General features: G+C 42.8%; 4 protein-coding genes across 5 annotated transcripts; 2 read left to right on the top strand and 2 right to left on the bottom strand.

Moving 5' to 3' along the window:
• Positions 1 to 347: 347 nt before the first annotated feature.
• On the top strand, positions 348 to 1,142 carry LOC108651085 (uncharacterized). Its single transcript, XM_018100525.3, has 2 exons — positions 348 to 513; positions 571 to 1,142. The coding sequence occupies exons 1-2, from the start codon at positions 502 to 504 to the stop codon at positions 1,039 to 1,041; spliced, it is 483 nt and encodes a 160-aa protein (XP_017956014.1). The 5' UTR covers positions 348 to 501; the 3' UTR covers positions 1,042 to 1,142.
• Blos4 (biogenesis of lysosome-related organelles complex 1 subunit 4) lies at positions 1,133 to 1,941 on the bottom strand. The gene is made up of 3 exons (XM_018100524.3): positions 1,765 to 1,941; positions 1,630 to 1,701; positions 1,133 to 1,575 (listed from the first exon to the last, which is right to left on the bottom strand). The coding sequence occupies exons 1-3, from the start codon at positions 1,825 to 1,827 to the stop codon at positions 1,210 to 1,212; spliced, it is 501 nt and encodes a 166-aa protein (XP_017956013.1). The 5' UTR covers positions 1,828 to 1,941; the 3' UTR covers positions 1,133 to 1,209.
• A 120-nt stretch (positions 1,942 to 2,061) lies between these two features.
• On the top strand, positions 2,062 to 4,888 carry LOC108651072 (ATP-dependent RNA helicase DDX42). Its single transcript, XM_018100508.3, has one exon. It carries the CDS (start codon positions 2,236 to 2,238, stop codon positions 4,621 to 4,623), a length of 2,388 nt encoding a protein of 795 aa, XP_017955997.1. The 5' UTR covers positions 2,062 to 2,235; the 3' UTR covers positions 4,624 to 4,888.
• A 2,019-nt stretch (positions 4,889 to 6,907) lies between these two features.
• tna (Zinc finger MIZ domain-containing protein tonalli) lies at positions 6,908 to 26,416 on the bottom strand. Of its 2 annotated transcripts, none has more exons than XM_089259628.1 (11): positions 24,955 to 26,416; positions 11,915 to 12,458; positions 11,618 to 11,788; positions 9,681 to 10,372; positions 9,497 to 9,615; positions 9,305 to 9,437; positions 9,017 to 9,230; positions 8,153 to 8,943; positions 7,947 to 8,070; positions 7,462 to 7,869; positions 6,908 to 7,159 (listed from the first exon to the last, which is right to left on the bottom strand). In XM_089259628.1, the coding sequence occupies exons 2-11, from the start codon at positions 12,443 to 12,445 to the stop codon at positions 7,028 to 7,030; spliced, it is 3,315 nt and encodes a 1,104-aa protein (XP_089115754.1). In that variant the 5' UTR covers positions 12,446 to 12,458; positions 24,955 to 26,416; the 3' UTR covers positions 6,908 to 7,027. The 2 variants fall into 2 exon arrangements, with proteins under 2 accessions (XP_089115754.1, XP_017955987.1); XM_018100498.3 differs by having other exon boundaries at positions 25,351 to 26,416.
• Positions 26,417 to 26,836: the final 420 nt, after the last annotated feature.

The raw sequence follows: 26,836 nt of genomic DNA, 5'->3' as shown, positions 1-26,836 counted from the left end.
TAGATGACTAATATATATCGGGTATCTAAGCCTCTACTACCTGGTCAATACCAATATATTTACACTATACATATATGCATTATACATATGTATAATCATTACATTCTAGCCGCCTGACAAGAGCTCTCCGCCTTGGGCCACATTTGATTGGAAGTCAAATCTGACACGTTTATATAATATATAAACATATGTATATACATGATAACAAGTTATATATATACATATCTGTGTCAGTGGAGACTACGGTGATTTTTTGCGGCTTTTAATTATCCAGCTCTATCGATTTAGTATCAATGAGTAAAAATATTGTGTATAAACAAACCAACACAATAATATTGATATAGAAACTTTAAGGTAATTATCACCAGTTTACGAACTAGTTAACAGCTTTGTCAAACATCGCACTGCCGCTCCCGTCTGGAGAGATCCGCATCCATATAATGCACCGCGCAATGTAGCAAATCCCACAGTAGGCAACTAACTTTACTACAGTTCGGAACAATGAGGAAATTCGTAAGTCGCTAAAGCGATTTTTTTCCAAGCCCATTACCAATTTAAATATTTTTACAGTTGATTTTTGTGGCCTTGTGGGCAGTTTGCTGTGCAGCTCCTACGGAGCATCCGCCTAATGTCTCACAGAAACCTCACAGCATTGTGGCGCTCGGATTACTGCAGCACGATGGTAACCTCCATCACTCAAGTGGTCTCGACCGGCCCAGTCCGATTAATCCAGAAGTAGTTAGCGATCCAAAGCCTGCCTCAATCGTAATTGCCCATGATGAGCCACAAAAGAGCGCTCGTCATGCTCGTGACATACCCGTGCCGACACAGGTGAAGACCACAAGCGCTCCCAAAGAGGAAAAGGAAAAGGAGAAGCCCCAGGTGGAGGAAACTAGCACCAGCAGACCAGACGGTCCACTGCGTCATCGTCCAGTGCCCGTTGCAGAGCTCTTCAGCAAACCCAAGTCCCAACCCGCCGCCAGCTCTGCTGAGAATAAGGAAAGCAAGGAGAGCGATGAAAGCAAGGAGGGCAAGGTCTAAGTCACGATGCCCGTTCGACCCGCTGAATTTATATGCAAGCCCGCTAATTGGCTCGTCATGTTACGAATGGAAGCAAACAACTCAAGAAATATAAATAAATAGAAACGATAATATTTACACGCTCACAAAACCCATTTGCTAATTAATAACTAAATAACTACTAAAAGTTTATACAGAGTCACTAGTATTGGCTTCCTCTGCCCTAATGCCAAAGTATTCATCGGATTTGAAGATGGGAACCGCTTGGAACTCGCCATCGATCAAATTCGATTTGGGCGTTGCACCATATGTGTCTGTGGTGGATAGCCTAGCCTTCAGGGGTTTTAATAGCAGTCCTTTTATACTGTAGTCGGTTACATTGAGCTCCTGCTCTGCCACATCTACAGATCTCTCCACTTCATTCAGGTTCTCATTTACCGTGGCCACAAACGTGTCTAATTTGTCGATTCGCTGACGCAATTCATCGAAGTTGGCGCTGAAGCTGAGTATGCTGCATACATGGTTGGCCATAATGCCATTAGACTCTGCCCGTACCTATTATATATTAATAATTGTATTACGCTATTTAAGTTTTCAATTTACACATACGGAGGCCAAAACCGTTTCGAATTCGTCCAGTCGTGCGAGCATGTCGTCTATGTTGTTGCATAGTGGAGTTATCTGTAGATTGATAGAGGTGAGCTATCACCAGTTGAAATCTTTGTTATTTAAGTGTCTACATACTTCCTTTTCCAGATCGGCACTTTGTATAATTTTAGCATAATCCTCAGCCGCTTGTTCAACCATTTTTTCCTCTTATCATCTGTTGCTGCCAACAGACAAAATATCAACAAAACGCAATTTCGATAACTCAAAAATGAATAATCGATTGTAAATTGACAATTGACAGCACTGCACTCCGAATAAACTTACTAAACAGTAAACAATTAAACAAATTATATTAATTGGCGTGCAAATATTTCAAAGCAGTAATGAATTGTAAAATAACATCATTTTTGCTGAAAAGTGAAAAATTCATTAACTATCGGCGATTAATCGTTAACACTCTAAACACTCTTTGGCTCAGTGCTGGATAATGACAAGTCTAATTAGGTTGGCAACAATGTGTATTTTGCAAATTCTATTCTCGCGTATGTTGTATTGATTGGTGCTTTATTCGAAAAGAGCAAGAGCAAATTAGGAACCACTGCAGCCATGAGCAACTACCGTGGCATCGGAGGCGGCGGCTTCCCCTACAAGAAACAACCTGGCGCAGGCAACAATATGAGCGCAGTGCCGCCGCCGCCGGCATTAAGCAACAATCGTGGAGGCGGTGGATTTCGATTTAGCTTCAATCAGTCGAGAGGTGGCGCAGCTGCAGCTGCTACAGCCAGCAACACATCAAAACATGGCTATTCGACACTGGAGTCCATCAGCCAGTACACAAACTCTACCAATTTCGTGGGCAAGCGCAAGCAACACATGGACGACGATTACTTCGACGACGACGACGAGCCACCGCAGAAAGCCCCGCCGGAGCAAGCGTATATACCAGCGCCCGGATCTCCGGGTGCGCCAGCCAAGAACGACTCGGATTCGGACGAGGATCCGCTGGAACAGTTCATGGCTGGCATCAAACAGCAGGTGGAAAAGGAGAAAGTACGTGCCACAGATCCGCAGCAAAAGACAAATATAACACCCCTGGAGAAGAAGGGGGTGCGCGGCGACATCGATGATGAGGACGACGAGGAGAGCTACTACCGCTACATGGAAGAGAATCCCAATGCCGGCTTGCGCGACGAAGGCTCCGATCAGGAGATCGACTACGATGAGGATGGCAATCCAATAGCTCCACCCAAAAAGAAGGATATCGATCCCCTGCCGCCCATCTATCACTCCGAGATCGAGTATGAGCCCTTCGAGCGCAATTTCTATACGCCGCACGAGGACATCGCCCAGCTGAACGAGGAGCAGGTGCGCGAGTTGCGCCACACGCTGGGCGTCAAGGTGAGCGGCGCCCAGCCCCCCAAACCAGTTACCTCCTTCGCCCACTTCGGGTTCGACGAACAGCTACTGAAGGCTGTGCGCAAGGCGGAGTACACACAGCCCACGCCCATTCAGGCACAGGCGGTGCCCGCCGCTCTGTCCGGGCGCGACATCATCGGCATTGCCAAGACGGGCTCCGGCAAGACGGCAGCGTTCATTTGGCCGCTGCTCACCCATCTCATGGATCAGCGCGAGCTCCGTGCGGGAGACGGACCAATTGGGCTGATTTTGGCGCCCACGCGCGAGCTCTCGCTCCAGATCTACAACGAGGCCAAAAAGTTCGGCAAGGTGTACAACATAAACGTGGTCTGCTGCTACGGCGGCGGCTCCAAGTGGGAGCAGAGCAAGGCACTGGAGCAGGGCTGTGAGATTGTGGTGGCCACACCCGGTCGCATGATCGACATGGTCAAAATGAAGGCCACCAACTTGAGGCGCGTCACCTTTCTCGTGCTGGACGAGGCGGACCGCATGTTCCACATGGGCTTCGAGCCGCAGGTGCGCTCCATTTGCAACCATGTGCGCCCGGATCGACAGACGCTGCTCTTCTCGGCCACGTTCAAGAAACGCATCGAGCGTCTGGCTCGCGATATTCTCACAGATCCGGTGCGCATTGTCCAGGGCGATCTGAACGAGGCCAACCAGGACATTACACAGCATGTTTACGTGTTTCCCAATCCTTTGCAAAAGTGGAACTGGCTGCTCTGCCATCTGGTGAAGTTCCTCTCTGAGGGCGCTGTCCTCGTCTTTGTCACCAAGAAGGCGGACGCCGAGACGGTGGCCAACAATCTGCTGGTGAAGGAGTACAACTGCCTGCTCCTGCACGGCGACATGGACCAGGCGGACCGCAACAAGGTCATCACGCAGTTCAAGCGCAAGGAATGTGACATCCTGGTGGCCACCGATGTGGCCGCCCGTGGCCTCGACATTCCCCACATACGCAACGTGGTCAACTACGACATTGCCCGGGACATTGACACGCACACGCATCGCATTGGCCGCACGGGCCGCGCTGGCGAGAAGGGCAACGCCTACACCCTGGTCACCGACAAGGACAAGGAGTTTGCTGGGCATCTGGTGCGCAATCTGGAAGGTGCCGATCAAACGGTGCCCGACGATCTAATGGAGCTGGCCATGAAGAGCTCCTGGTTCCGCAGCTCTCGCTTCAAGCAGGGCAAGGGACGGAAGCCCGCCAACAATTTCATGGGTCTGGGCTATCGTGAACGCTCAGGCAATGCGGGCGGCGGAAGTGGAGGAGCTGGTGGTGCATCCAGTGGCGTATCAAAAAACAAAGGCCCTCTGGGCGAGTCCTCTAAGTCGCTGTCTGGCAGTGGACCCGCCACGGATCGCTATTCGGCCATGCGTCAAGCCTTCCGCTCGCAATACTCCTCACAGTTTCGCGCTTCCAGCGATCGCACCTGGGAAAAGACAGTGCCCGAGACGGGCGTCTTTGCCGCACCGCCACCTCCGCCGCCAACAGCAGGCGGCAACTCCTCCACATCCTCCGCCCCAGGCAGCAATGTGGATGTGAAGCGCGCCAAGAAGAGCCGTTGGAACTGAAAACTTGAATCGAAAGCAATCCCCATTTAATTTCATATTATTTAATTGTGTATTTGCTTTTGTTTCATCATTTAAAATTACAACTTAAACGCTAGCATTAAATATATATATATGTATATATATAATTATATATATACATATACATATACATATACATATATATCAATTATGTATTATTTTAGATAAATACTCGTATGTACACTCTCCCATTCACACACACTCTCAGCCGATGCCGATTCAATAAAAATGTCATTAATTGTAATAATGTATCTTTTATTTTTTGTTGTGTTTTTGTTTTGTTTTATGTGTATTTTATTTTGAATAAAATCACATTTGCGCATATTCCATGGCCTTAAACTGACCCCGAACCGGTTCCAATGAACTGTCGTTCACTTTCTCGCAGCACATAAGCAACATACGCATCGCAACGATCTGGCAGCGCTGTTAGCTATGCACCGCGCAAAGTGACCGAGCTGTTAGATTTTAAAGTTTTGTTTTGTTTTCTTAAGATTTTCATTTTGCAAATATCTGTGTTCGTTTTTGTTAAGTTTCTTTTTTTCGTAGAAGCGAGAAAAATGTCGAAGCTATTCGCAAATTTATGAAATATTGTTTTACAATGAAACCACTACAATTTTTTTTTGTTTTTTCTTTTGTTTATATATCTTATGGGGCTTTTGTTTTTACTTTTTTTAGTTTTTATCAATAAGAATACGATAAGCATTATATAATAATTTAGCATATGGTTTGTTTTTTTGTTTTGCTTTTGATATAACATTGAGAAAAGTTGAGATTCATTTAACTAACACATTGACGAGATTTGTTTAGCAATAATTGTTGTAAGCATTTATTTTTGTTGACTCGAGAAGCATTTAATTCGCTTAAAAATTTTGCTATTTCTTAAATTTTTTTAATATTTTTTCTCCTTGTTTTTTTGCTTTAAATATATGTTTATATATATGCATAATTGTGATAATTATCATATAACTTTTTTGTTTTCGCTTTTTTTTTTAGTTATGCTGCTCAAAAATCGTTCGGTGTGTGGGTGTATATATATACATATATATAATCATATATATGCATATATATATATGTATAAAAATTGGTCCATGTTAACCACAGCAAAAACTGAAAAATCAAAAAAAATTTGTTTAAATAAAATGTTTAAATAAAAAACGAAACTGAAAGCAAAATAAAACCAAACTCAAATTGTTTTTAAACAATACTTTTTTGTATATATATATGTATTTTTTTATTTATATGTATTAATTATTTTTTTTTTTGTGTTGTTGCCGCATATAACATACATATCCGATATATACAAGTTGTTGTTTTTTATATATTTTATTTTAATATTTATATTTAAGTTCTAGCATTAAATTTGATTTAAATTTTTAATAGTTTGTTTGCGCTCTCTAAACTGCCTTAAGATATATAATTATATATTTTTAATTTTTACAATTAAATTTTTGCTGTTGCTGTATTTGTTATATATATATATTTGTTGTCGTTAAATTTATGTTTATGTTAAATCATTTTATTTTATAGGCTTTAAAAAATAATTAAAATTATGCAACAATTAAAATGTAAATGTTTTTCATTTTATAAATGTAATAAAATTGTTGGGATTTTTATGCTCATTTTCATTCATGTTTTTCTTTTTGTTTTTGTTTGCTCATGCTTCCCTTTGCTTTTTTTTCATTTCTGTTGTAGTTTGTTTTTTAATTTTCTTTTTTTTTTCTTTTTAATACTTTGTACAATAAACAAGAAATAGATTTCACATAGGAAAATGTAAATCAAAAAAGGTTGCTTACATTGTGTTCTTCTTCTTTTCAATAAACGAGAAAAAAATGATATTAAAAATAAAAGTTTTCCTTTTAGTTAAATTCGTAAATTTCATTGAAGGAATTTCTTTTCTTGTTTTTGCTCTCAAACTGAATTGTTTTTAACGGTATAATGACTGTTTGTTGTTGTTGTTGTTACTTGTTTAGTTTTTGTTGTTGTTGCTGTTGGTTTTCTTTTATGCTTTAAATTAAATGCCAATTAATTTAATTAATTAATTTTTAAATCACATTTCATTGTTTTTCAACACTGCAAATTCAAAATTTTTTGCATTTGCTGCTTCGATTTTGTGTTGTTGTGTGTGTGTGTGTGTGTATGTGTGTATACATGTGTGTGTGAGGAAACGAAATCGGTTTTTGTTTTCTTTGTTGTGAACTATGCGTCTCACTATAGCGCACAATTCATTAAAATTAATAATACTATATACAAATATGGTTTGAATCCATTTCATTTTTATAATTCTTTTCACTTTCATTTCATTTCTTTGTTAAGGAATTTCTCAATCATGCTTCTCTCATAAATTGTCAACTACAACCACAGGCGTTGCGCAACACTGGCGCACACTTCAATCGAATAACGTGGCCAACAAATCGTCGCTAGCATTGTTATTGCTGCTGCCACTGGACGGTGGCGTATTCAAATCTGGCTGCGGATCCAGGTACGATAAGATTTCCATTGGATCCATATCCTGCAACAGCTGCAAAGAGAAAACAAAGAGAGAGGTTAGCTTCAGGTTGATTTAATACTTATTTAAAGTGGGTGGGGCAGTTATGCTAGACAATCTGCTATCGTTTCTTAAGTACTTGTTGAGGCTGTTGCTCACTCGCTAAGCTGTCTCTCCATTGGAGAGATGCTTGCCGCTAATTACTCCTTACTCAACACTCATTACTCAACACTAGTTGCTCAACATTCATTCGCTAGGCATTCGTTGCCTTCTCCAACTCTCATTGCTCTACACTTTCTAACTCAGTTCTAATCCACTCTTATCTTGCTACTTACATTCAAATCGTGTCCGGTATTATCGAGTCCGGCAGCGGTGGGATCAAAGTTCTGTAGATCCGCACTCAAATCGTTCTCGAACTTCAGCTGCGCCTGGCTGCTCATCAGCGAGTTGAGCAGTTGCTCCTGCTGGGATTGCTGCTGCTGCTGCTGTTGCTGTTGCTGCTGGCTGTCCGTGTTGGACATGCTGGTGCTGCTGCCCAGGCTGCGGCTGGGCGTGCCCGGCGTCTGTGGTGAATTGTGTCCAGTGCTGTTGTTGTTGTTGGCATTGTTGCCGCCATTGGAGGCATTGGGCGTGCCGCCGCTAATGGGCTCATTGTGGGAGGAGCTGACGCTGGGCGGACCACCAGGTGTCATGGGATGGCTGGCAGCGCCAGGTGTGTGCGGCGTATGCGGCGTGTGTGGCATCTATACAGAGAGAGAGAGAGAGAGAGAGAGAGAGGATTAGTCATTTGAGCGTTTGCTTTTGCTTGCTGTGAACTCACCTGATCGCTCAGTGATTTCTCCATGGCATTGAGCTGATCCAACGAGTTGACCCCATCGCTGTTGGCCAGGCTGTTGTTGTCGCTGTGGCTGCCATTGAAGCTATCATAGCTGCTGCGATTGCCACTGCAAAGGAGAGAGAGAGAGAGAGAGAGAGAGAAGGTGAGCGACTGCTTGAAGCGGATTTCCTTCCTCTTTGAGTACTTACAGCTGTGCCCCGTTGGCTGCGTTGTTGTTGCCCATCATGTTGCCGTTGGCAATGGAATTCATGTCGTGCATGTTGTAGGGACTCATGGCCTGCGAGTTGTCCCAGGTGGGCAGCTGCGTGGAGCCCGGCGACATCACCTTGGCAATGTCGTCGCACAGCTCCTGCTTGATAGCTGGCAAACTGTTGTTGTTGCTGCTGCTGCTGTTGCTGTTGTTGTTGCTGCTGGTGCCGTTGTTGCCGTTGCTGTTGGCGCTGCCATTTGTGCCGGCGGCGGCCACAGCACTGCCCGGCGGTGCGCCCGACTGTGGCGCATTCGGCATGCCGCCGTTGTGCTGCAGGGCCCGCCAATTGGCCGACGAGTCAATGATCACCTCGTCCACGTCGGAGGTGCTCAGCGTGTTGAGTATGGCCCAGATGTACTGATCGATCTCCAGGGTGTCTGTGATGGCCGACTTGCTGCACTCCGGACAGCGCCAGGAGCCGCGCTCGCTGTTGATCATGAGATACGCCTCCAGGTCGAAGCATTGCACGTGCTTGCACTCGTGACCGCGCGCCGGCAACCGTATTCGGCTCTTCGTGATGGGGCACTTCAATGAGATCTTGGCGCACTGCTGGGCGGCGTCCGGACTGTTGCCAGTGGCCACGCCGTCCGCGCCCACGCTGGGCAGGCTCAGGTTGCGCTTGATCTTCTGCACGCTGTGCTCCAGTGGCAATAGATTGCGCTTGTGCAGCGTCTGCAGCACCTGGCGCACCGATGGTCGATGGACTAGTTGCAGCACAAACAGATGGGACTGCAGAAGGAGAAGAGAGAGACAGTTAGCTAAGGATGCCATAGATCTTCGGATGCAACTCTGATTCACTTACACAACAACAGGAACTGGCGGTTAGTTGGAGCGTATTGCGTCCCGGTTGGCAAACGGCCTTCAAGTAGAGCGGACGCAGCGCCGTGCTGTTCTTCTCGGAGCGCTCGATGTTGAGGGGCGTGGCATTGGCGGAGACGGTGACCGTGTGCGGCCAATTGGTGTTCATCTGGCGATCGTCCTGATGGAAGCATTTCAGCTGCAACTCCAAATCGGAGCTAAGAGAGAGAGGGAGAGAGAGGGAGATAGTTAGTTTCTGGCGAGGATTGCATTTGCTTAGATATATACTTACCGGCACATCAGCGTGTTGTAAACATTCTGTTTCAGATGGAACACGTGATTGCTGACCGAGAGATTGTGAAGCAGGCGGAACGGTGGCAAGATGATGCCATCGCGCACCGGGAATGTCAGTCTCATCTCTTCGCCTGCAACGAGTTGGGGATTAGTGGGTGCTCTAGGAGTGTGCAACTGGGTATGGACTTACTGCTATCCATTGGCGGCTTGATGTCCGGATTGGGGCTGACATAGGGCACGCTGCAGGCAGGCGTCAGCGGCGGCGTCGGATTGCCAGGAACTGGACTGTGCTGATAGTTTTGCTGGAAACTGCAATGGAAAAATCGGAAATGAGCCACTGCATCATTGGCCAGCTGGCAGTGTCGTCTGCTTACCCTTGATTCTGATAGGGATTGCCGGTGCTGGCAACGGCGCCCGGTCCAGCCGGGCACATGCCGCCTTGGCCGGCGCCCACGCCCATGGCGCCGCCATTTCCGCCGGGATAGAATTGCGATTGTTGCGCGTAGCCAACGCCCGCGCCACCTGGCTGCGGCACAAAGCGCTGCTGGCCCATGCAGCCGGGACCCGGTCCCATGCCGGCTCCGCCCATGGGCATCATGGGGCCACCGCCGGGACCCATTACTGGCCCGTTGCCGGCCGAAATGCGCCCGTAGGCGCCTGCGCCAGCGCCGGCGCCCGCCGGACCGCCGCGTCCATAGCCATTGCCGGCGCCCGCCTGCATGGGCAGTGGCACACCGGGCACACCGGAGCCGCTGCCGGCACCGGGATGCATCTGCTGTCCGCCGTACATTTGCGGCGGCTGCTGCTGTTGCTGTGCAGGACTGGGATACATGCCGCCAACGCCAACGCCAGCGCCGGCGCGCTTCTGGGCCATGTGCATCTGCGGATGGGGATAGGGCGCCATGCGGCGCTGCTGCTGCTGCGGCGGCTGCTGCTGCGGATAGCCGCCGTTGGCCATGCCCTGCATCTTGGCCATGGGATTCATGGCGCCCATTTGCTGCTGCATGCCGGGCATTCCACCGCCCGGGCCCATGGACATGCTCTGCATTTGGTTCATTGGCGTCATCTGCAAGGATTCAGATTCGGATTCAGAATTTCGATTAGTTTTCCGGCTTTTCACATCTAATCTACATGAATGCTCGCTTAGTGGCTTGTGGGGCTAATTGTGGCTGCTAATTGCCCAACACTTTGTTGTTGTGGCTGTTGTTGTTGTCACACAGCTGCTTAGCTGTAATTAGCCAAACCAAACCAAAACCGAGCCCCAGTGTCGCCCCGTCTGTCTCTCTCTCTCTCTCTCTATCTCTGTCTCTCTCTCTGTCGCTATCCAGCTCCCTACCACAACGTGTGCCTGCACTTTGCCCGCCAACAATTAAATTTGTTATTGAAAGCGCATTGAAAGACGCGCGTTGCCAACTGCGTCGCAGACCCATTGAGTTGCCAACCAAAGCGAGCTGAGCCCAACTGCAACGAGCTCAGCTGAGCCGCATTGTACCCGAGTGCGAGAGAGAGAGAGAGAGGGAGGGAGAAAGATTTACCTGTCGTTCACTAAGTCGTCACAGCTTTCGCAATGCTAACAGACCCACCCAAGCCCTTGCGCCTTCCCCTCCTCCTGCTCTAGCAGCGTATGCCATATTCTAGAGTGACCTTGTCCATATACCTGGTATTTACATATATATTTATATTATGTATGTATGTATGTATGTATGTATGTATGTATTTTATTGCACCTACAAAAGCTCATCAAACCGTGCTGAGAGAATCTATAAGAAAACGCATTTAAAGCTGATCATAAATGCGACAAATACATACATGCATACATATACATATGTATGTATGATCTAGGCGAGTCTAGCTGTATTTTGTCTAGAATATTCTAGCGTCAATGTTAGCTATAAATATAATTCCTTTCTTTGGCTTTTTTATAGCCAACTTCCCATACAGCTAGCTAGCTCTAGCTGAAATCTCCCTCCAATTTTTAGCTGTTTTATAGCCAACTCTGCGTCTTCCTTTCTTTTTGCATTCAGAAATTGTCATTCAGAAATTCATCAGAAATTCAATTTAGATTTCGATTCGCTGTTCTGTTTTTGCGTCTGTTTTGTGCGCCGTTTGCACGTAAATGGGGGAGGCGGGCATTAAAGCAAAAATAGCAACAACAAAAACTCTGTTTATGGCCTCAAATGAATTTCAAATGCCAACAGCTGGCCATAAGCCGGGCTGCAGCTACTGTTGCTGCTGCTGCTGCAGTCACAATGATGATGATGATGATGATGATGATAATGATGACAATGATGTCATCGCTTCATCCACTCACCTGATGATGCCTTTGTGCGGCCGCACTGCCATAGCCCATGCCGCCCATGCCGGCCATGCCCATGCCGCCTTGGCCGCCATTGTAACTGCCCTGGCCGCCGCCATTCATATATTGGCCATTGCCATTGCCCATCATGCCGCCATTCCCAACCGGATGCATGCCGCCACCCATCTGCAGAGAAAGTGAGAGAGAGAGAGAGAAGCGTGTGTTTAGTCAAGATCCTTGAGAGAGTTGCATTTGGAGTGCTAACTGTGTTTAGTAGATACTCTTTAGAATAGTTTCTCTGGCTGTGCTCACCTGATTGTATCCACTCATGGCATCCATATTGGACATGTGTTGCTGTTGTTGCTGTTGCTGCTGTTGGCTGGCCGCTGCCACCATATTAGGATAACCAGCGCCGACGCCCGCTTGGACCTGACCGCTCTGGCCGCTGGAGTTGCTCAGGCCGCTCAGTGAGCTGGCCGAGCTGTTGCCGCCGAGCGATGTGAACTCCGAATTGGGACCGAAGGTGTTGTTTAGGCTGCGCAGGCTGTCGCCACCGACGAGCTCATTGCCTAGCATAAAGTTGCCTCCGCCCACGGAGCGTTGCTGTTGCTGGTGTTGCTGTTGTTGGTGTTGCTGCTGCTGCTGCTGCTGCTGCTGATAGGCCAAAAAACTTTCGCGCTGTTGCTGCTGGTATTGCTGCTGCTGCTGTTGAGTATAGTACTGTTGTTGCTGTTGATGTTGCTGCTGCTGCTGTGCATCCACAATGCTGTTGGTGCTGCCACCTGGCGGTGAGATTTGGCCCCCTGTGGCTGGCGCCCTTGAGGAGCCCGCCTGCTGGTTCATTTCATCATTTTTTCTGCAACAATCATAGCAAAGGTAATATTCCTCATTAATCGGGATCACATCAAGCGGCACGCAGTAGTAGTATAGATGCCATTGGGGCTCGGCTGTCGCAGCAACCTCCTGCCACCACATGGCCATCGATATAACTGCGACTCGGTTAAAAGCCGGAGCTCGTGACTTAACTAAGACGCGAAAGCCAATTTGTTTACAACAAATCTCGAGAAATTTGACAAATTTTGAGAGCAAAAGCCAAATGAAATGTGACAGGCAATAGGTAGACAGGTGAGATGATAAGAATATTGGCAACTGATAAAGTAAATAATCGCGTTCATTTCTATACTTTATATAAGCTCTCGCATAATCACACGAATGTGATTGCTCACTGTGCATTATGCTTACATATATGTATGTGTGTATATTATTTTGTTTATATTTTATTTATAAATTCCAAGTACCTCTCGGGCCGAGCTGATTGTCGAGTTATTCTGTGTAAGTTTATAAATATCCCTGAATATTATTTATCGTTCACAGTGAGTCAGTCAGGCAGTCAGTCAGTTGTTATTCCACATTGTGAATACATTGAATGTTTCTTGTGGAGCGTGCCTCCAGATGCGCTACGCTTGCAATTGTCAAGTCGATTGCAATTTGTGGCTCATCGATGAGGTCAGCTTAATGCTTGCATTAATTGCATCGATTACATTGATCACGATCATCGTCATCGTCATCGTCATCGTCATCGTCATCGTCATACATATGTACATATGTATATATCACCATTGTCAAACACTGTCTGTCATTCATTTGACTCGCAGCTGTTGCTGTTGTTGTTGTCGTTGTTGTTGCTGTTGCTGTTCGCATTGCATTTGGTTTGCTTCACTTGTCGTTGCACCGTTGCATTGCCGTTTCGTCTTCTACTTGTGCTTCTCTTTCTTTTACTTTGTCGTCTCTTTGACATTTAAAGCCTAAAATGTCAAATGGGCTCAGGGCCTGAGTGACGTCTGCCTTCGCTTCAACGCCCTCTCCCTCCCTCTCTCCTCCTATCTATCTCTTCGCACACATTTGGCTAAGCAACGTCTCTCGTTTGAAATTGTTTTCACATTCGCGTTTTGATGGAGCGACGTTTAAGGTAAAAATAATTAAGCATATTTGCCCGACAACAACAACTACAACAACAGTAACAGCAACAACAACAGCATGGAGCATATGAAGCGACGAGAACACAAACACAAAACGCAATGCGAATTGGAAAAGTACAAAATACAAAATAAATAAATAAAGTGAAAACAATACAGAAATATATAAAGTAACACGCTCACAATAATTGCGCATCTACAAAAAGCAGCGCCGCACAACAAAAGCAAATACAAAATACAGTAAAAAAAAGAACACACACGCACACACACACACACACACACTTACACACACATTCGCGCCTTAGCAAATGTAAATAAATAGCACACTAAGCGATTGGCTGATAATCGCATGACGAGCGCTTTGCCGGTAGCAGCTAGATGTGAGCGAGAGCGAGCGAGAGAGAGAGAGGGTGAGGGCGGGCTAGATGTAGGTGAGCGGAGTGTGGGGGCATTTGGCTAGTCAAGTGGATCTGTGATTGTGGCTGTGACGATAAATTAGCATTGAGTTCAACTAATCGCCGTGTGAGCTGTGCGCTGGCGGGCGGTGAGAGAGGGGGCGAGCAGACATGGGGACAAACAAAAGCACAGCAATGAGCCAAGCCAAGTGCTCCCAAGACGCAACGAATGCGGGTCAGCAGGTCAAGCTAAAGTCGTTGCAGCTGGACGGGATTTGGTGTGGCATGCTTCAAGGCTGACAAAGCAGCAAATTACAGTTGAATAATTGACAGACTAAGAAGAAGAAGAAGAAGTAGAAGTAGCAGTTGAAGTCAAAGTCCGAAGTAGAAGGAGCAAATGAAGAAGAAGCCGGTTTATTCGTCGGATTGGTTCATCGCTCGTGTGAACCGGTTCTTTTCAGTTGCAATATTATTTATGGAAATCATTTGACATAGTTCGCTTTCTAAACCACTAAAAAGCCTCATATTCTGACTGAGTTGACAGATAAGAAGTGAGTGAGTGAGATAAGATGACAGCATGTTTTCCAAATGCCACCGGAGAAATTCCAATGAAAAGCTTTCTTTGTGATTTATGTTGTTTGGGGAGTGCATTTATTCAGCCTAGTTGAATTTCAATGAAACGCTTGCACTTGTTTGCCGTGGATGCATCAAAATGTATTCATTTCGTCTAAATTTCGTGCGCTTCGTGTTAGTCGCTTCTTTATCAATAAAACTATCTGTCTGTCTATCTATGTACATATCTAGTTACAGTTATAACTTCCTGTTAATGTGCTGGCTGCTGTCACACAAACAGCATAACCTTCAACAGATAGTGTGTGCGAGCGAGACGCACGGCGATCACAAATAGTGCAAATGTAAAATCAACAACAATGCGAAGAGAAGAGAGCGCGGCAAAGAGAGCGCGCAAAGTTGGGGGTTGAACGGGTTGGGTTTACATTGCTTTGTCATATAATCGTCAAGTTTGCGTCTTTTCGTCATTTCGCTTTGCCTCATTATGTGAATTACGATTTGCATTACATGAGAGAGGTGAGTAAAGGAGAGAGAGAGGAAGAATGTGAGAGCGCAATATTCATATATATATATAAGCGAGTCAATATATGCATGTGTTTGTGTGTGTGTGTACCTGATGACGCCGTTGGCACTTGTTGTTGTGCTTTGTTTCAGTTCAGTTTTCGTAGTTGTTTTGTACGTTGATTAGATATAAATTTCTTTATTGATTAGATAAAAAGAACGCGACAAACATAAACCGAAAATATATACATAGATAATAAAAAAGACAAAGAAGCGAACAGATGGAAATCTGTGCATGAGGTGATCCCACTAGCTCGCTCTCTCTCTCTCTCTCTCTCTCGCTCTCTTTCGATCACGCTCGCTCTCGCTCTTTCTTAGCTAATTGTGAATTGCGCGCATTTCAATTTGCGGCGGTCATAAAAATGTTGTTTTTTTTTTCGTCTGATTTCCGTGTTGATGTTGTTTGATGGCTGCCAAAGTGGGCGGACCGAAGCGGGGCGGGATGTTAGGTGTCTGCCATATAAAGCGCTCAAACTTTGCGTGTTTTCCGAGACGTAGTTAAAAATAAAACTACAACGACAAAAGCTGGGCTTGATTTTTTTCAGTCGACTTTTTCGGAACATTGAGCGAATTTTCAATATTAAATGCGAATTTGTTTTTTTGTTTTTTATTATTTTCATTTTTTGTTTTGTTTTTTGCTGTGGTTGGAGGCTTGTCTGAGCAGAGGGTTGATTATGTCAGCAGTCAAATGAAATATGTGTTTTTTATATGCTTCAAACAGGGTTTGGGGGCTTAGATGAATTAGTGGACTGAGTGCGATAAAGAGACAGACAAATAGGGAGTGAGAGAGAGCGAGAGAGAGAGAGAGTGAGATAGAGCAGGGAGCTGAGGAAATATTGCACAATATATAGTCACATATTGTGTCTGGCTCGAGTTCATGATTGGCAAATGTTTGTTATGCGAAAAAAATATGTATGTACATATGTGTGTGTGCTTATGTAGAAAAATAAGTGCAAAAGTTTTTTGTTATATATTTTGTTGTTGTATTATTTATCGTATTGTTGTGATTCGGCGACTGTTGTCGTGCGCTTTTTATAGACGACATTTGCTGGCGCGTGTAAAGCAAAACAAAATGGGAAAGCAAAAGAGCAGAGAGATAGATAGAGAGAGAAAGAGAGTGCCGTAAAAAATTGACAGACACGTGCGTGAAACAAACGAACAGAGGCTACATACATACAAACACACACATATACATATGTGTGTGTGTGCGTGTGTAAGTTTCTGCTATCAATCGAGTGGAGCCATAGCTTGTTCGAGCGTGTACTACGCGACGTATGAGCAATATTCGATAAATTTTGAATGAAAGATGACGAACAAGGATATATATGTATCTAGGATATATATGTATCTGGAATGTGGAATGCCATCAGAACAGCAGAAGCAGCACCAGCAGCAGCAGACACAGAGAAAAACATCGTAAGGCAATTAAAAAAGCCAACTCACACACACACAGAGAGAGAGAGAGAGAGAGAGAGAGAGAGAGAGAGAGGGAGGGCTATGTCCTGTATTTGGTGTAAAAACCAATCATATGCGAAATGCTGAACGACAGACAGCAAAGTGAAAGAGTGTATGGAGTGGGCGGAGTGGCAGGGGCAGGGAAGCATTCATACAATGCCTCCACATTTCATAACCGATAGCCAGCTACCCTTGCTGCTGCCGTTGCTGCTGCTGCTGCTGCTGCTGCATGCGATACCCTCTTGAAATGCGTTTGACAGTTGTTTCCAAGGGTGTTTAATGCTGAGCTGCCAGTTAAACCCAAACTGAACCGCATCGCAATCCCGAAAACCCAATACATGTCTCTGTCTCGCTGCCCTCGCTGCCCTTTCTGCTTTTTGCCCTTATCCAATTGCATTTTGCTGAAATTTGTTTGCTTTTTTCGTGCTTTTTGTTGCTTGTGGAGTTTTTTTCCAGGAGTGTTTTACGTTTGCAATTTTTGCATGTCACTGCGGCGAGGTATTGTTGTGGATTTGCTTTCAGGTTGCCTTGGCTTCTGCATAGTTTTGCCTTCTCTCTTTCCCTTTTGCATTTGCCTGCGGCGCCTGCAGCTATGCAACACTTTTTTTTTGCTGCCGCTGCTACACATCCATCGTCTTAAAGTTTTTTTCTTGGGCGGCACTCACAGCAGGACATCATAAGGCTGGAAGGCGCCTCGAGTTACAGAAATCGCCATACGCTCTCTTTCTGCCCCTGCCGCTGGTTTGCTTTTATGGTTTCATTTTGAGTGAATTACTTGGCGCCCAAGCGCCTGCTGCGTTCGTATAAAGTTTCTCCGTCTTGTGATTTATTTGCCAATGAATACGACTCGAGAGGCCGCATGCACACTCACACTGGCACACACACACACACACTTACTCCTACGCTCATCGTTTCATCATAAATTGCAATAAAAATAAAAATAAATCAGCATAATAGACTCCACGCAGCAACCACCGCAGAGCAACCCTCAAGCACAAACATAAGCACAAATACAAATGCCATGTGGCTTTTATTTTTCGACCCGAGGTCGAGAGGGAGGGGGAGGGCTTAAAAAGAAAAACTTCCGAACAGAAAGAAATTGAAAAAAGGCTCACATTTTTTGATTAAAAATCCAATGCAAATAATGCAACAGCCGAGCAACAACAACAACGGCTGCAAAACATATTCATATGTAACCCCGTTCTCTGCCTCAGACACTCTCTCTCTCCCTTTCACTTGCTATGTAAAAATATTGGCTCTAAATTTCGGAGCGTTGTTGCATTTTTCCTGTCGATTTTAAATTCATTTCTATATAAATGTTTTGCCGGTTTGCCTGTTTGCCTGCTGCCTTTTGTTCGCTGTGTTACACACGTGGTATGAGCAATATTTGAATGGTTTGGCCAGCAGCTGCTGGCAACTGCAACTGTAGACAACGGCAATGGCAACAAAAGCAACAACAACAGCATTCGCTTAAACAATGCCTATACGCTAACAACAAATCATGTTGCACGCTGCGTATACGCAATGTGAGCTGCTTTCTATGACAGGCAATTGGATGCAATAGTTTATGTATGTGTGTGTGTGTGTTTGAGAGAAAGAGTGAGCTAATTAGCATGTTTAAGCTTTCGATTGTGATCGTTTGTATGTATATGGGTACTGTTAATCGCATTGAGTGCACAGTGGCACAAAAGCATTTTTTGGCAGAACTCTATATATGGGAAATGAACAGAATTACAATATAAAAATATTGTAAAAATAAATATTAATTTTTTTTTTAATGGATAAAAAATCTATATTCAAATAAGAAATTATAACATACTTCTGGGAGCCTAGTTGATAATTTAGTTAGAACACAAATGTTTTTATAAATTAATTAATACCATTTTAATTTTTTTTTTAAATATATAAAATAAAATAAATATTTTAAATATATATTTTTATTAATTAAATTTTAATTTAAAATTTTTTAAAATTTTATTTACATAATTTTTTAATATTTACATAAAATATTTGAATGTTTCATTCTCTTTAAGGCACAACTTTCTTGAACACTCCTTTCATTTTTTAAGCCTTAACCATGCTTTCACTTGCAGCTTTGCCCAATTGTCAATGCCTGCAAAGTCCTTATAGACTCTGTTTACCGTACTTTATATATAAATTAAATACATACATACGTATATATCTAAAACTGCGTCGTTTCACTCAGTTGCAAACGCATAAATAAAACAAAATTGCATTTCGCAAAACTTTGTAAATTGCATTTTGCTGTTGTTGTTTGTGTTATTGTTGCCAGTTGCTGTTGCTGTTAGCTATTGTTGCTGCTGCTGCTGCTGCTGCTGCTGTTGTTGTCCTTGTGTTGTAATGCCAAATGGCTGGCTCGTCTGCTCGTGTTGCGATAAACAAATGAAAAAAAAGAACGCCTTGTAACACGCGCTAATCAGTCAGTAACACTCAGCAGTCCAGAGTCGCCATGGCTCTGCGGCAGCTCCCTTTGCCAGTGCTGCGCTCAACTAACCATACCTGGCCCGGGTCTCACCTGCCCTCGCCCGTTTTCAACTATCAATCAGCGACAAATTTGCGCACCTTACTTTGGTTTTTTATATTCCCATTCGCTTTGTTTTTTTTTTTTATAATTCTAGTTTCTAGTTATACGCGCTGCCTATCTTATCTGTCAGTTTTTTCGCTGAAACAAAATTTATGCCAGCTAACTGTTGTTGTTGTGGTTGCAGGGCAAAGGTGTGTAGGTGTAGGTGTGTGTGTGTGTTTGTGTGTGTGTGTGTGCAGCCTTGTGGCTCACGACACATTCTATATGAATTGGATAATACGTCAAACGTCATCAAAGCAGAGTTTATTGTTTTGTATTTTGTAGTTTGTACTTTTGTTGTTTATCTAATCGCTAATTAAATGCAATCGACAGATGAAGAAGAAGCAGAAGAAGAAGCAGAAGCACAGGTAATAGCAGACGCGTATTGTACAAAAGTTTGCGCAAAAAAGCATAAACAATTAGAGACACATAAACATTAAAAATAAATCGAAGGCTGAAGCCTGTCAGCGACAAGCCAAATGGCAACAACAACAACAACAACAACTAATAAAGAAGCTGCAATAATTTTTGCTCAAGTATTTTGCGCACAACAAACAACAAAATACATAAACAATATACATAAATCACATTTTAAAATAAAACAAAGCGAAAATTGCAACAGCGCAAAATAAAAAGCGACGAAAAACTCAACGCATAAATCGACAAAGCTGGCGACGCTGACGTCGCTGCCGACGCTGGCGTCGTACTTGAAAACCAGTTTCAAGCAACACAAAAAAATGTCTACTGAAGTACAGCTAAAAAGCAACAACAACAATCAGATACTGCAACACAGCAAACAAAACAAGACCCAAAAAAACAACAACAAAAACAAAAAAAAAAAAACAGAAAACTAAAATCAACAACAAAATGAAGAAACAAAGCGAAACAAGTCAAAAATTTGTGCCATAAATTCCGAAAATAAACCACAAAACTTGCTCGCATAACCACACTAAATATTTAAAGATAGTCCAAAACGAAGCAGCTAGAAAATTGTGTGGCATGAGGAAATCAACTGATAAGCGTGTGGACTGAACACGCTGAGAAGCGCAGAGAGCGGTGCGCACAGAGCTATCAGCTCTGCCATGAGAATCGCAAAGAAGAGCTCGCATAGATAACACACAGTTGAAAGAAGCGCATAGATAACACAGAGAAGAGGCGTGGGAAGCGCAATGAGAGGGGAGGGCGGGGAAGGGCTCACATATGCCGAGAGACAAGCGTGAGAAGCGCCGAGAGAGCGCTGCATAGCGCAGGTGAGCTTGAAGCCGCATAGTTGAGTGAGAAGCGCAGAGAGAGACCCAGACATGCGGAAGCTAAGTGGAATTAATTTCCAAGACAAGTATCATCAATATTATACCAGCTATATATCTAAAATTAAACTATTTAACTATTATAAATTATAGTGACTCAATGCATCAATCTGTTTCATCTGACTAATTTAGATTCGACTGAAGATCACCTTCGGCAAGCGCCTCAGGTTTTACACTTCTTTAGCCAATTTCATTCATTTCGCTGGCCGTAAATCAGAGTTCGAGTTCATTCCGATTTCGTAATGTAATCGCCCAAGCAGCAATAAAAGCTTTCAAGTTCCATTCACAAAAAGCCGTTGACAATCGAAGAGCGACGCAGCGATGGCAATGGGTAATGGGCAATGGGAACTACGGACGGCAAGACGGCGATAAGCGCAACGATAAGGCAACAAATTTTCTGCATAGCTGAGCGAAAAACAAAATGAAATATGTCAGGCCGACAAGTGGAACTACAACTGGGAAAATGGGTTTCCCCCCACCCCTCGAATGAGGTGCGTGCGGGGGGGCAAGGCTAAGGTCTAGAATGCATAGAAAATTTCCATTGTCTGGAATGCGTTTCTGTCTGGCTGCCAGCCGAAAGGCAAACAACTCATGCTGATAGAAGTTAATGATACCCTGTACATTTGGGCAGCTTATAGACAAAGATTACAGCAATTTGAATATATAATTTCGTAGATACCCTTGAAACTTATATGAGAGTTCTTTAATGAAATCAGAAATGTAAAACAGCTCGACACATATCAACGCCCATTAACATATACGCAGGGTATACAGCACAACACTTTACTCTATAATTTGTTTTTGTTGTCGTTCGCTGATAAGAATTGGTTACCTTTGATTTGTGCTATGGTGAACCGGCGAAGTTAGAGCACTGGAACCGTGTGCTATCTATGGCTGACATGTTGAAAATATTTCGGTTTCTCACTGTTTTTCCATTTTAAGCATATACATACATACATATATATATATATATATATATATATATATATATAGATTTCTTTTCTTTTCTGTTTTCTGTTTTCGACTAGAACGTATGCGAATGAATGTGTTTGTTGGCTGATATCAATGTTGGCTGCCTTTTAATTGGGTCGTTAAATATGGTTTGTGTTTTTAGTTTTTATCATGTGACTTCTTCAAGGTGTTTTTTTTTGTTTTTTTTTTGGGAACAGCCGCCAACTAGGCGTATGCGATGATAATACGACCAATCAAGTGATCAAAACGGCACATCTCAATTGAAAACGGAATCGGAATCGGAACTGGAATTTGAAATTAGAGTCGGAGTCAAAAGTCAGATTCTTAACCCATTAAAGCGCAATCAGAAAATTTCACAATTAGATATGCGAGACAAGCGTTGACCTTCACAGCGGTTCAGGGGTTGCTTTGCTTAACACGTGTAACTATTGTCATGGACTCGAGTGTGCCCCTGTTTGTGTTTGTTTGTGTGTGAGTGTGAGTGTGTGAGTGTGTTGTTATTGAGGGTTGTTGCTGTTCGCTTCAGCCCCCGTTTCACTGATGGGTTTATTAATAATAGCACGCACTTATTAAAGGCACTTTTATAAGTGCAAGCGGACTCGATAAAGCAATGAACGCACCAAATGTTTGTTTCTCTGGGGTTAATGAGACATCTCAGAGAGCGAGAGAGAGAGTGGGATTTTGAGAGAGAGCCAGTGTGTGTGCTCGCTCTCTGCTGATCTTTCGCTTTGCATCTAACCAATATCCCTTGGGGGTTGTTTGTTATTATTATATTATACACATATATGTATATGTATATGCATGTATTTTTTTTTTGCGATTTGCAAATGGTTTTCCGCGTTTAGGTTTTGTTTTTCTGCTCTTCGTTCAATTGTATCGCATTTTTATTTCCCGTGTGAAAATTGCCAAAGGCTCGAACAGGAAGTCGGAAGGTAAAAACGGCTACTTTGTGCGTCCTTTTCGGTTCGTCTGCCCGTCTGGTGGTTGGTTTATGGGCTTTATGTATATTGTTGATGGGTTGTGATTTGGTTGCCTTGGTGGTTGATTGATGTGTCGCATAGTTTGCTGTATTTACTTTTTATCTTCCTCTTCCTTGCGTTTTTTTTCTTTTAATTTCTGTTATCGCTGGCGGGTGCTATCAGGGGGTGTTGTGCATGCGCCGCATTAACAGGGTGTTAATTGTTGTAAGAGAATTTGGCAAGATTTTAGAAGCTTACAATGGAGATCAATTTTTCAGTTCAGTTTTCACAGTCTTCAATAGAAATTATGCAATATTTCAAGTACATTTGAATTTGGTATTATCTGAAGAGTTTTCCAGTGCATTGCACTGAATTAGTTTCCAATGGGCTTTTAATAATCTCTGGTTCCTATCCCTTTCTAAATCTTGATAGTCAAACAGAAATTCTCAGTTAATTTTATTTTCATCAAGCTTTCAATGTTTTCTCTGATTAATTTATTATACTCAACTCTTCAGTTATTTAATTTAATATATACATACATACATATGTATATCATCTGCCGTCCATAAATTTTGTTGTTTAAATGTTCTACCACATTCCACATTTATTTTATATATTCCTTTCCAGTTTTTAATAATTGAGGAATATCCAATTTCTAGCTCATTAAATTCATTTTTTAAATTATAAAAAAAAAAGTAATAATAATCAATAAAATATATTTTTCAATTAATATTCTCTCGAATATTCCATTGTATTCCACGAGAATTTGTTTGTTAATTATTTTACCATTTAAACTAAATCAAATCTGTCAAATTTCTTTTTCTTTTGATTAATTGTAGGTACTGTAAATATTTTGTTTTTTTTTTCGGGTATTTTTCCGTAAGATTTCCAAGAACCTTCCATTGCATTCCAGTGAATGCGTCAAGTGATTTATTTCTGTGCTACTTTTCAGCGATTTTCTGGCTAAGCTGGCCATTTTCTGCTTGGCTCTCCAACTGTTTTCCATTTATTCTTTCTCTATTGGCTACCTGTGCGTGCAAATGGGTTAAGGTTCTGTCTTACCTGTGCCGGCCTTTGCCTGCACTTCCCAGCTACATATGTATAAGATCGCTATGTAAAGACCCTTACGATGATGAATTACATGCGTGTGAGAGTGTGTGTGTATATGAAATATGCGTGGCATGTGAGAAGAAAATAAAAGACGAAGACGAAGACGAAGACGAGGGCAGAAAAAACGGCAAACTAGCCACACAGAGAAAGGCGTAGGTAGGCGATTGGATATGGAAGTGGGTAAGAGAAATAGAAATAGAAACAAAGGCAGACCCAAAACGAGATGCGACGGAGACGGAGACGAGTTTGTAATGCTTCGACGAGTGACCTTTTTTGTTGTTGTTGCTGTTGTTTTGTTCACGAGCTCCCCCCGCCATGTTACAAAAGATACAATAAACCGAATTTGGGCAAAAACATTGCCGAGCTGCTGCTGCTGCTGCTGCTGCTGCTGCTGCTGCTGCTGCTGCTGCTGTTGTTGTTGTTGTTGCAAGGGCTGAGCGGAGCGGAGCTGCGCTGCGCTGAGCAGAGGCGGGCAGGCAAGCGGATCGTCGCGTCTTGGGAAAATTTTCTATCTTGGCAACTTTGTGTTGCCTTCTTTCTACGAAAATAGTTCAATGGAAAACTCTTAGAAAAAATGCTCAGCCCAACAACACCAACAACAACAACAACAGCAACAAAGCAACAGCAGTAGGTCGCTACAAATTGTGCACTCAATGGCAAATGTTTGCTAAGGCTGAAAGCGCGTGAGAGAGAGAGAGAGAGATAGCATGCACGTTGCCTTTGCCTGCTGGATGCGCTCTTTGGCGTACGTGCAAGCTGAGTTGTTGGTGTGCGTGTGTGTGTGTGTGTGCGTTTGAGTCAATTATGGGTCAGCTGTGCGTGAGTTTGAGAGCAATAGCAGCAGCAGGCGAAATGAAGAGAGGGAGAGTGGGCGAAGAGTGGGCAAAGCCACGAATAATTCCTGTCACACAGCTGATGTAAAGCTGCCGCACTCTCTCTCTCTCTCACATGTGTGTTTACCGTTTTGTTTTTTTGTTTGAGTGAAGGAAAAATCCATTGAATGCGAAAAACTCTTAAATGCTTTAAATATATACATATTGACAACTAATATAGATTACTTAATTTAGTTAATTTTTTGTATCACTTAAAGCTAATTTAAACTACAACAACTAAAGCAAAAAGTCACACAAAATTTACATAAAATATCTAAAAACAAAAGCACATTCCTTTCAAAGCACAACAATTAAATATATATTTTATTTAATTTTTTTTTTATCTATTCAACAAAAATTTGAGTAAATTTTGTTTTGTTTGTTTATTTTTTTTATTACTTATTATTTTGAGCAATATTTTTTATGCACTACGTGAATTTATTTTTAAGGTATTTATTTTTGGCAAATATACAATTAAAAGATAAAATGAAATATTCTTCAGTTATTTTTGTCTTTGCTCAGTTTTTTAAATATTTTTTTTTTTTATTTATTTTTGTTGTTTTAAATGGAATTTATTTTTAGACATTTTACCTAAGTTTTGCTTTATTGTGCGAATTGTTGTTGTTGTTGCTGCTGCTGCTGCACTTGTTGTTGCTGTGGCGGCAGAGGAGAGCAGCAGCGCAGCCAGCGATTGCTTTTGCCTGCTGCTGCTGCTTCTGTCGTAGTTGTTGTTGTTCTTGTTGCTATTGCTGTATGCGCTGAGCGGCTTATCAGCGTTAACTGTTAATGATTGAACTGTTTGTTGTTGCTGTTCTTATGCTCACTTTTGCTTTTTGTATTTGTTTTTGCTTTTCTTTCTTTGATTTAAATTTTGTTTTATGTTTTGATTCACTTTTCACTTGATTTCTGAGCCGTTCTTTGAGTGTTTTTATGCGTGGAGGCGTGGTCAAGGGGGGCGGATGGTGTTGTTGTTTTGATTGAACTTACTTTTTGGAATTGCGCTTCGTTGTTTGTTTGGAATACATGGGAATTTTGTCAACAATCAATTGCATGGCATCAAACAAATAACATGGACATCTAAGCACACTCGACACGGTGTGTTTCTTGTTTGTTTGTTGTTGTTTGTTTTCAACTGTTACTTTTTGTTGTTGTTTTTTTGTTTGCTTTGCTCAAAGGTTCAGCGACATTTTGGCAAAAGTTTTGTTGTTGTTGTTTTGTTTTCTTTTTATTTATTTTTAACTTTTTGTGCACTTTTTCTTTCACTTTTTTTTTTGATGATTTGATTATTAAAATCTGGTTTTTTGTTTTCAACTTTTGTTGTTGTTGTTGTTGTTGTTGTTTTTCTTGTTACGCTTTCACATTTCGTGCGTCTGTTTGTTGTTGTATCTTGAACTCTTTTTATAATTTTTTCTTTTTGGTTGCTAGCAAAATTTGTTGTTAACTTTTGTTGCTTGTTTGTTTTGCACTTGTTGCTTAATTTTATTCGAAACAAATTTGTTGTTGTTTGTTGCACTTGTTGCAAATAATTTGTTTCTTGTTGTTTGTTTGTGCTAGTTGTTTGTTTGTTTAATAATACTGTTGTTGTAGTAATCCAAGTTGTTGTTGTTGCTGCTGTAGTTGTTGGTTGTTGTTGTTGGCTGACTTGCAACAGGAACTTTTATATTTATTTAATTATTTCCTTTTTTTTTGAGCACTTAATCCAGAAATGTGCTTTTGTTTATTTGTTGTTCAATTTGTGTTTGTTCTAAAAGTTGTTTGTCACTTCTTTTTTTTTTTCAATATTCTCTTTAGTATTTTCAATAATAATATTTAATACACTTTTAAATACTACACAGTTGTTTAGTTGGGGAAAAAAACGTAATTCTTGTGTTTATTTTGCTTTTGAACGCTTTTTGACGTATTTTTCTCTTTTTAACTTTTTGCCGCGTTTGATGCTTGCGCGTATTTCAACCGAGCGACGACAACATTCGACGGCAGCCAGAAAGGAACTGAAGCTGGGCTGGCAACGCTGACCGTGGCACGACTCGAAACTGACTGAACGGGAAACTGGTGACTGCGATGGCCGCTGCTGCTGCTGTCGCCGCTGCTCGCTGTTCGGTGTTCGCTGCTGCTGTTCGTTGTTCGCTGTCGCTGCTGCTATGGCGGCGCTACCTTCGCACCCACACACACACACTCCTGCATAGCCAGAGACGCTTGCAGCGCCCGAGAGAGCGAACATGTTTGCGAGCATTTGCGCGTGGTACAGTTGACGGCTCTCTCTCGGGTTTTGCTATCTCTCTTGCTCGCTCGCTCGCGCGCGCTTGATTTATTTCAGGTCGCTGTGTTTGGTATTCATTTGACTGTTAAGGGGCGACGACGCGCGAGCACTTAAGTAAAATAATAATTATACGTATGTCAATTTGTTTGACTTCTTTGCGTGCGTTTATTGCTACGTTTAGCGTAAAAGCGCAAAGCGTAGTAGAATCTACTACTT

This window comes from Drosophila navojoa, chromosome 4 (genome assembly GCF_054131105.1).
Source record: "Drosophila navojoa isolate 15081-1374.11 chromosome 4, UAZ_NAV_1.0, whole genome shotgun sequence".
Taxonomy (NCBI): Eukaryota; Metazoa; Arthropoda; class Insecta; order Diptera; family Drosophilidae; genus Drosophila; species Drosophila navojoa.
The sequence above is the reverse complement of the archived record's forward strand: the minus strand, read 5'-3'. Positions and strand labels throughout refer to the sequence as shown.